Source organism: Talpa occidentalis, unplaced genomic scaffold (genome assembly GCF_014898055.3).
Source record: "Talpa occidentalis isolate TD23 unplaced genomic scaffold, MPIMG_talOcc4v2.1 talOcc4.7, whole genome shotgun sequence".
Taxonomy (NCBI): Eukaryota; Metazoa; Chordata; class Mammalia; order Eulipotyphla; family Talpidae; genus Talpa; species Talpa occidentalis.
The window spans coordinates 132,043,177-132,052,239 of record NW_023605083.1 but is presented as its reverse complement, the minus strand read 5'-3'; the positions used below and the strand labels follow the sequence as shown (position 1 = coordinate 132,052,239).

General features: G+C 63.3%; 1 protein-coding gene across 1 annotated transcript; it reads right to left on the bottom strand.

Annotated features, from left to right (window-relative positions):
- Positions 1 to 3,298: 3,298 nt before the first annotated feature.
- LOC129144799 (CMRF35-like molecule 1) lies at positions 3,299 to 8,304 on the bottom strand. The gene is made up of 5 exons (XM_054688622.1): positions 7,953 to 8,304; positions 6,676 to 6,727; positions 5,820 to 5,926; positions 4,340 to 4,362; positions 3,299 to 3,475 (listed from the first exon to the last, which is right to left on the bottom strand). Exons 1-5 carry the CDS (start codon positions 8,302 to 8,304, stop codon positions 3,299 to 3,301), a joined length of 711 nt encoding a protein of 236 aa, XP_054544597.1.
- Between the last annotated feature and the right edge of the window lie 759 nt (positions 8,305 to 9,063).

The window sequence follows — 9,063 nt, the reverse complement described above, 5'->3', positions numbered from 1 at the left end:
GGGTCCCCACCTCAGGGTCTCACTGTCCCCCTCAGGAGCCCTTTTCTACATCACTGCTGAGCTGGGTATTGAATTTCGCTGAAGTTCTTGTTCCCTACACTCGGGTCCTTGCTGATCTGTCCTTGTTCCTCCTGATCAAGGGGGCCCTTTAAATGCTGCTGAGGTGGGTTCTCAGAGGGTCCCCAAAGGCCCGGGCTGCATGTCACAGTGACCTGCTCGTGGACGGGAGGGCTTGAGAGACTTGAGCTGTCGAGGGCACTGAGGGGGCTAGGGTGGGGCTGGGCTGGGCGGGGGTGGGGGGTGGGGGTGCTTGCTGCTTTCACGTGGATGTGTCACCACATTGGGAGAGACCAGGGAATCTTCACCCCCAGCAGGAACACAGCCTCCCAGGGGAGAGTGTGTGACACCCCCAGGGTGCAGGCCCAGTGTGAGGTCAGCTGAGATTCAGCGGGTGGGGACATGTAGGTGATGGGGTGTTGCGATCCCTGACCTGGATCAGCAGCAGGAAGGATCTGCAGGGCCTTCTGGGGATGGTGGGGCCGGGGCCCCTGCAGGTGCCCGGGGGTGGGGGCTTTCATTTCCCAAGTCAATGACCTGTGCATGTCTGATGTGTGCACTTCCCACACGTATTTCACATGCAATAAAGGGATCTAAGTTGCGCCCTGAGTTCTCTCCATGCCATCCCACACTGCTCTGTGGGTTCTCTGAACAGCTGCTGAGAGCCCATTGGGTGACCCCCATCATCACTGTCCTGGTTGGGGGCATGGAGGCTAGTCCAGGCTGTGCTCTGGCAGGTGTCACCTGCAGGTTCTAGTCCTGGTATGATGGGATCCACCTGCACAGTTGGGGAGTGGCTCCCAATGACCACTATGAAGAACCTACAGAATGGGGGGCAGCCCTTGAGGATTTTGCATTGAACAGAGCAGGGGGACAAGGAAAGGACCAGAGCGAGTGGACAGTCCAGCTGGAGTTTTCTACCGACGCCCCCTTCTCTGCCCCTGCCTGGGACGGAGGCACTGGCAGTGAGACCAGAGCTGGCCTGGAAATGGGGGACAGCAGGGGTGTGTGAGACGGTCATCTGTGGGGTGAGATGGAGGTGGAGGGAAGGGCATGGAGGGCAGGTGCCAGGAGATGCCAGGAGGGGCCCAGCAAGGAGAGGGCGCAGCAAAGAGGGCGGTTGGGAGGAGAGGGGCACAGTGGAGGGAACAGGGGGAGGTGTGGGGAGGTCACTCACAGGTCATGAAGCAAACAGCCTCCTGCAGGGAGGGGACCAGCAGCCCAGAAGAAGGGGAGACCTGCAAAGAGGAGGAAGAGGAAGCTTCCAGGTCAGACAGGCAGAGGGTAAAAGCCACTTCTCCTTCCCTGAACCCGGTCACGGTGGCCTCTGCTCAGAGTGACCAGGGCCTGGGAGGGAGGGGCAGTGGGTCAGGCTCAGGGGGACATGCCCCAGGGCAGGAAGGGGGTCTCCTGCTCTGGTGGGGGCTACGGGAGAGATTTGGTATGAATTGTTTCTCCAGGAGACTGGGCAGGGCCCTGACTGCTGTGTTCTCCCCAAATGCAAGTCCAGGGGTCTCCGCCTCCCTTCCTCCCCTGCTCCCCCTTTCTGTGCACGCCCCAGCTCTGTATTTTCTCCCTGTAAAACCCACAGCCAGCTGATGTTTCCCACCCGCCCATCCGCACGCCCTGCAGTGGAGAAACACACACTGTTCTCCTCAGGTGTCAGTGCGCGTGTGGGAGCAGACATGACAGGAGGTGGTGAGAGAGAAACCCAAAGGGGATTGGGGCAGGTTCCCTTGAATGTGGAAGGAGAGCAGGGTCCTCTGTCCTGGACCCGCGGGAGCTGTCCAGTGCTGAACCCGGGTGCAGCCTGGCCAGGGCGCTCAGAATCCAGCCCCTACCTCCAACCCCTGCCACTGCACCCCCTCCCCGCCAACAGCCCCTCCCCCGCCCCCGCCCTGCCCCCCCCCCCGCCCCCCTCCTGCTCCCAGGGGAGCTGGGACTGCAACCCATGCTGATGCAGAGCGCTGGAGAACAAGGAGCAGGGGCCTCCAAGCTGGGCATGGACCTGCAGAGGCTGGACTCCTAGCAGGGGGAGCTGGCCCTGACTTCTATGAGCACGTCCTGCACAAGGTAAGACTCTCCTCCTGTCCCTGCCCGGCCTCAAAGCAGCAAGAGGCGCCCTCGCCAGGAGTTCTCTCCATCGCCCTGACTTCCCTTGGGAACTTAAAGAGAAACAGCCGGATTCTGTGCGTCTGTGTGATCCTGTTCACGGCTCAAAGCAGAGGTGTGATGGGGGAGGGGCCGCCAGCAGAGCCCCGGGGGTCCGGAGCGTCTCCTTCACTTAATCACCTGTGTCCTTTCCTCGTCCTCCCTCCTTTTCCTTTGAAGTCCTGTGTCCCCTGTGCACCCTGGGTCTCCCTAACCCTCGAGGGACCCTGTGTTTATCCTCCTGTGTGAGCACCCAGCTCTGACTTGCTAAGTGGAATATCTTCTTCCTCGGGAGGGGAGGGTGGGGGGCAATGAAACCTCTTATGGAATTCCCTGTTGTGAAAGTCACACGCCAGTTATCACAGCCCCGGATGCGCTTGTGCTTCAGCTGGTCCTCGGAGTTGGGGGCTGACCTACCTGAGCCTGAGGAACTCCTAGAATATTCCTGGAGGGTGGGCTGGGGGCTGGGAAGTGCTGGAAGCATTTCCTTCATTCATCACGCGCTTGGAGTTTTTAAATAGAGTTGCTGTTGTTCTCACAAGTCTGAATATTTGATGCAACTGAACAACTGAAAACATGTGAACAGCCTCTCTCTCTGCTCTTTCGCTCAGAGAACCCCCAGCCCCTCTTGCTGCCAGTCCAGTCTGGAGACCCGCAAGGACAAGGGTGTGCTTAGGGGCTCAGCACCAGGCCACGGCTTAGGGTCCTGCTGTGCCAGGACCTGACCACGGGCTCGGGGCAGGGAAGCCCAGAGCAGGGCGGCTCCTGCCGGGACACCAGGGAACCAGGACACGGGGCCTCAGTGCAGAGCCTGTTCCTCATTCGGCATCACCACGCGCTGGCACAGCCACGTGCCGGGCTTGCTCCAGGGGGACAGGTGCCCCCTAAGGCAGAGCAGCCTCCGCTGCAGCATCTCAGACATACCCAGGAGGAGCGGACAGACAGACACGACTGTCCATCCATTCCCGCAGGGCTTGGTCCTCGCCGGGGGAAATGGAAGTGTTGGCAGATCAGGGAGGTGCCAGCAGAAGGTCCCCGTCCCACACCCGGAGCTCCAGGCCGGGCTGGGGTCAGCAGGGGCTCAGCCGGCTCAGTGCCTCCTGACGGTGCCGTATTCTGTGGGCTCCTCCTGGCTCCTGTGGGGGATGTGGGTGATGAGCCGCTCCGTGTTGCTGTAGGTGGGCTCCATGTTGCCATAGGTGGGCTCTTGACCCAGGGCACCCAGAGACAGGGCTGCATAGGTAATGTCCTCCTTCTGAGAAGGACCCTGAGATAAAGACGGCGGGTGTCAGCTGGCAGGAGGCAGTGCCGGGATGAGGGGGAGGCCTCGTGAAACGAGACTGACACTATTGGGTGCTGAGGCCAACCCCAGGCTATCGTGTTCCCCTGCCCTGCCCTCTGCCAGGGGCCCTGAGCTCCCCCGCAGAGAGGATACCCCTCACCCCCACGCAGTGGGCCCAGGTCACTTGGCCATGTGGGTCTCCCCTGCCAGGCATGAACTCAGGGCCTCTGAGTTCCCAGTGCTGAGCCCCGGGATGGGGACCCTTCCAAAGCCCAAAGCAGGAAGGGGTGAGGGGCGGGTTCCCCAGACAAGTCTTCAATGGCTGTGGCTCTGCTCCCCCTCCTCTGGGCCCATGTGGGTGGGAGAAGCCCATCCTCACAGGGGTGGCCCCAGCAGGGGCTCCCAGCCCCCCAGCCCACAGCACACCCCGCAGTGATGTACTCCACCTGCACCTCCACCTGGGTGGTAGACAAGGGCCTGGCGGAGGTCTTCTTGCCAGAGGCACCCGTCCGATGCAGGGCCAGGCTCGCATAGCAAACTTCACTCTCTGGGGCCTGGACAGGAAGGACAGGTTCCTTTTCCTCTGGAGGGACACCAACCTCTCTGCCTCCCTGGTGCCCTCTGCAGGCTCCTCCAGCACCCCCTTCCAGTTCCCACACCAGCCCCTCCCAGCCTCCTGCCTCTGGCTCTTTCCAGGGCCCCTCCCAGACCTCAGCCCCACCAGGCCCTGCACTGGGCCAGGGGTACAGGATGCCTGGGCCCTGGGGGTCCTGCTAGTTTGGGCCTTGCTGGTCCAGTGCTCTGGGGAGGGGCTGGCTGGTGTCCCGGGTCTGGCCTCGGGGCTCTCACCTGCCCTGGGGAAATCCCGGAAGCTGCAAGACAAAGACAGTAGGAATCAGAAAACCCATCTGAGACTCACAGGCCCAGGCTTGGGGAGAGAAACAGGAGCAAAGGGTGAGCCGGGTCCTGCTCAGAGAGGCCCCGGCCCTGCTGACCCAGCACACACGGCATCGTCACCTCCCCTGTGCGGCCCCGGCTTCTCCCCCTGGAGAGTGAGGACCCTCGGCCCAGCCGCGGCCACGTCACAGAACCCGCCTCAGTCTCAGGGGGCCCTGCCAGCTGCCCTGGGTCCTTCCCTTCCCCTCAGCCCAGGCTCAACCTGCCACCATGGCTGGTAGCCCTGCCTGGAACCCCAAACCCCTAAAGTTCCCCGGTTCCCACTCGGAGCTCCACAGACTCCTGACCTGCCTGAGCTGCTACCGGCCCCCTCAGCCCTCCCCGCCCCACCCCGGGCTGCCCTGGGTTTGTCTGTCCCGTCACTGACGTCCCACAGGTCCTGGGGGGTCCCCGGGGAGGTGGCTGCAGGGAGGGCGCCCTGGTGTGGCTGTGCCAGCGCAGGAGACACGGGGGTGGGGGGCACAGCTGTTGGGACACAGGCGGCCCCACCTGCCCTGCGGGGGGACCTGCCAGCGGGGTCTCGCGGTCTGGACCAGCTTCCCGGTGCCCCGCGGGCTCCCGCGTCTTCCTGGCCCACCCCTGCCGCCCGCCCCACCTCCTGCTTCACGGACCACAGAGAAGCCTCTTCCTGCTTCTCCGCGTGGAAGTCTAGGGACCCCCCTGGGCTCAGGGGTGCTCAGAGCCGGGGCCCCGGCCTGCGCGTCCGGGGGGACAGTGACGAGGAAGACCCGGCTCCTCCGCCCAGCCCAGCAGAGCCCGGGGAGGGCGGCCGCGGGGCCCCGAGACAGCTCAGGCCCGGCCCGGAGGAGTCGGGGGTGGGTGTGAGAATGTGGACGGAGCCCGCGGGAAAGGGTTGGCTGAGGCCGGAGCTCGTGCCCAGCGCCGGCCCGAGGAGGATCCCTAAGGGGCCGCGGTCTCGGGACACGTCCGGGGCAGAAGGGGCCGGGCAGAGGGAGCAGCGTGGAGACGCCGTGTGCGCGCGTGTGGGGTGCGCAGTCGCGTGTGCAGGGTCACGAGTGTGCATGTGTCGGGGGTTCTCCTCCTCTCTCCCCGCCCCCCCGCCACAGCAGGCTCAGTGCCTCCTCGGGAACTACGTCTGCTCCGCCCACGAGTCCTGGCCCGAGCTGGGCTCTGCCCCAGATCCAAGCCAGGGACGGGGGCAGGGAAGAGAGCAGAGCCATCCGGGGGTGAGCAGCAGACAGGGGCACCCACCCCCCCGACCTCGCAGGTCCATGTCTCCCCCCAGCCCCTCTGCCCGCCCTGCAGGTGGCCCGTGGACACGCCCCTTCCAGGCCTGCGGGTCACCTGTCCGGCGGGTCACGGAGGGCAGCGCAGCCTCGGCCCCATCCCTTGGCCCAGCCCGGCCTCTCACCTTTCCTCTGCCGCCTCACCAGCCTCCAGGCCAGGAGCGAGGCCGCCGTCAGGACCAGCAGCAGCACGGCCGCCACCAGGGGGAGGAGGATCTCCGTGACGACGTCCCTGGAAACAAAGGGAGGACCTCATGCACCCCAACTTCCCCCTTGGGCCTCCCACCCACTGGCTGCAGGGCGGACACCACCTTCTGACCTCCAGGCCTGTGGTGTCCAGCCTGGGACGCCCCATCTCGGGTGCCCTCGGAGAGGGTTAAGAAAAGGCAGAGAGGAGAGAAGGGCCCCCCCCCACCCCTGCACCGAGGCAGTCCCAGGGGGTCTGGAACCCAAGACAAATACAGCATCGGGCTCCACAAGTGGGTCCCAGGCCTGCCCCAGCACTGGTGGAATAGTGTCCCCCACAGTCCAGGCCACTCAGACCCGGGGTGACCACCTGGACAGGAGACACTTGCAGGTGTCATTAAGGTGAGGGGGTCACTCTGGGCGGGCACCCTGTCCAGTGATGGGTCCTGAAGAGGGAAAGAGGCCCAGGGACCCCCAGGGAGAGGCCCCGGGAGCAGGATGGAGGGGCCACACGCCAGGGGATGCCGGGGGTGCCCCAACTCCAGAAGCAGGAGAGGGGCGTGGACACACCTGCCTCTGAACCCCAATAGGAGCCATTCTGCCCACCTGGTTCAGGCTCTGGGCCCCGAGCTGGGAGAGAAGGGGAAGCCCCTCAGCCTCCCCCTCAGAGGGTTGGGAGACAAGTGCTGCCCGGGACCTGGGGCTACAAGGGACCCCCAGGAGGTCATGCCCTGTGGAGTCCTGACCAGCAGGATCCAGCAGGCGTAGGACACAGCAGCATATGAGCTGGCTTACCTGCTGTCGGGTACAGTCTGAGAGCCTTTGTCCTCTTCTGGGGTGACTGGTACTGTGGGTGTGGTGGTGCTGGAGGCAGTGGTTATGGTAGTGGTGGACACTGCAGTGGCTGCTTGGCACAAAATCAGATACGTACACTCTGCCTGCCAGCCTGCCGCAGCCCTGTATGCTGCTCTGAGCCTGGGGGTCCCTAGGGTCTGGGGTGCCTAGAGCTGAATCTCTCAGGCCTTCAGGCCCCCAGTAGATTCACGAGCCTGGCAGCAGGTGGGCTGTGGGAGCAGGAGGGCGTCCCGCAGGCCCTGGGAGCAGAGGGGCAGGTGCTCAGGGCCAGGCAGGTGGAGTCCCTGAACCTTAAACAGCCCTGCAGCTCCTGAGTCCCAACCAGAGCCCCACGTATTGTCTTCCAGCAAGGAAGGAGCAGAGCAGGGCTGCCCGGCACTGATAACCAGCCTGTGACTCAGGTCAGGACTGGTCTGAGCCCACCATGTCCAGGGAGACCCTCACACTGGGCAAGGGGTGAACTTCTGTGATGTCGGCCCTTCCCAGGACGAGGTCAGGACTCCACAGGGCATGAAGGGCTGCTCCACACAGTGAGGTGCCTCCCAGGCCCCAGGGTTGGTGCCCCCCCCCCTTTGCCAAGGTGCTCCGGGGAGGTCACAGGATGGATCCCCAAGACAAGCAGGTAGGAGTCCCTGAGCTGCCTTTCCAGGGTGTCTGCATTCTAGAAGGACTCAGGGAAAAACATCCAAGAGTCTAGGTACAGAAAGGGGTCAGGTGCATGTCAGGCCCCAGGGGAGCAACCCCTTGACTGTGGGGGTGTTTCCGGGTCTCGGGAATCAGCCAAGCCCCTGACTGAGCTGGGCCCTTCCCACTGAGAGCAGACGTGGAAATTGAAGTGGAAATAGTCACTTGAGGTCCCAGCTTCATCTCCAGAAAGAGCAAGACGGTCCAAAGAAAGCACAGAAGGACTTGGGGGTCTCAGTCCCATGAGAAGGGGGTCCTTTGCCCATGCGCTGAACAAGGTCCATCACCTGACCTCTGTGACCATGGACGGAGGGGCTGAGCCGGGCAGAGGCGGACAGTGAGCCACAAGGATCCTCCCATCAGGAGAGACCTGGAGCCTTGAGTATCCGGGAGAAGCCCCCCTCCCAGCACCCCTGGGCGAGGCTCCCCCCTCTGGGACAGTCACCCTGAGTGACAGTGACCCCTGGGGAGGACCTGAGGAACCAGGACAGAGCAGGCCCCGCAGAGACACAGCGACACGCACAGGCGCTCACCTAGGTCAACGGTCACTTTAACTTGGGTCCCAAGGTCAGTACGTGCTTCTATATCAACCCCACACCAGTAAGTGTCCGCATCGCCCCGTGTTAGCGCCTCCATAGTCACGGTGATAGTGTGGTTCTGCTGATTGTCCCTGATGGACACGCGGCCATTCTTCACTTCCTGCTCCGAGCCGGTGGTTCTAACGAGGGTCTTGCAGCTGCCCCAGTCAGCCCCTCGACACCACCACTTCCTGTGGGTCTCGTAGCTTTGGCCATAGTCACACCGCACGGTCAGCGAGCCCTTCTCCAGGCCCTTCACTGTGCCTGGACCCCTGACGGCAGAGGAGCCTGGAAAACACACGTCCATGCCCCTGTGACCCCACCTGCACACAGGCCCAGCCTCCTGCCCTGCGCCTGCCCCCTCAACCCAAGGCGGGGAGGTGGATACAGCCATGGAGGGAATGACCCCAGGAGAGAGGCCTGTGTCCTTCTACATCCCACTGGGCAAAGTCACGGGAACAGCCCCTGAGACACAGCTCAGAGTCAGAGACACAGAGAGGCTGGCCCTGAGCAGTAACATCTCCCAGATTCCCTCCTGCCACACACACAGTCAGGTAACCTTTGTATTCCAGCAGTTTCCCTTTGCAGCCGTGCCCGTGTTAGTCAGGCTGGTGGGAGAAATCCCAGAGGACCTTCTCCACAGAGGCCTGTGCCTGGGCTTGCATGAAGACTCAGGTGGTGCAGCTGAAGCTCTTGCATCCCCTGGTGTGGGCTGCTCCTTATGATTCCCTGGGAACCCCCTGTGGGACCCCTTTGATGACACCAATGGTGATTCTCAGTGGCTACGTGAGCTGCGGGTCCAGGACACACAGGAGCCACTTTCTCCATTAAATTTTGCCAGTTCCCATCGCAAGCTCCTAGCCAGGAGGGCTTGTGAGAGGAGCAGGGTCAGGAGTGACACAGCTGCCCCTTCGAGCCTGCCCGTGTTGGCAGATGTTGTTATCCCCAGTCGAATGACTCAAGTATGAGACCCTGACCTGCCTCCTTTTCCTCTCCTGTCCCCGTGGGTGGAGGACCCCAGGAGCTTGGCGGTTCCGTCCAGGCTTTTGCTTGAAGGACTCAAAGT

Excerpts from the sequence above, each read along its gene's own strand:
- LOC129144799 (XM_054688622.1), bottom strand. The coding sequence starts at position 8,304 with ATGGACGTGTGTTTTCCAGGCTCCTCTGCCGTCAGGGGTCCAGGCACA. Across the intron at positions 4,363-5,819 it reads GGTGAGGCGGCAGAGGAAAG|CTTCCGGGATTTCCCCAGGG; the intron begins GTGAGAGGCCGG and ends TTTGTCTTGCAG. Across the intron at positions 3,476-4,339 it reads CCGGGATTTCCCCAGGGCAG|GGTCCTTCTCAGAAGGAGGA; the intron begins GTGAGAGCCCCG and ends TCTTTATCTCAG.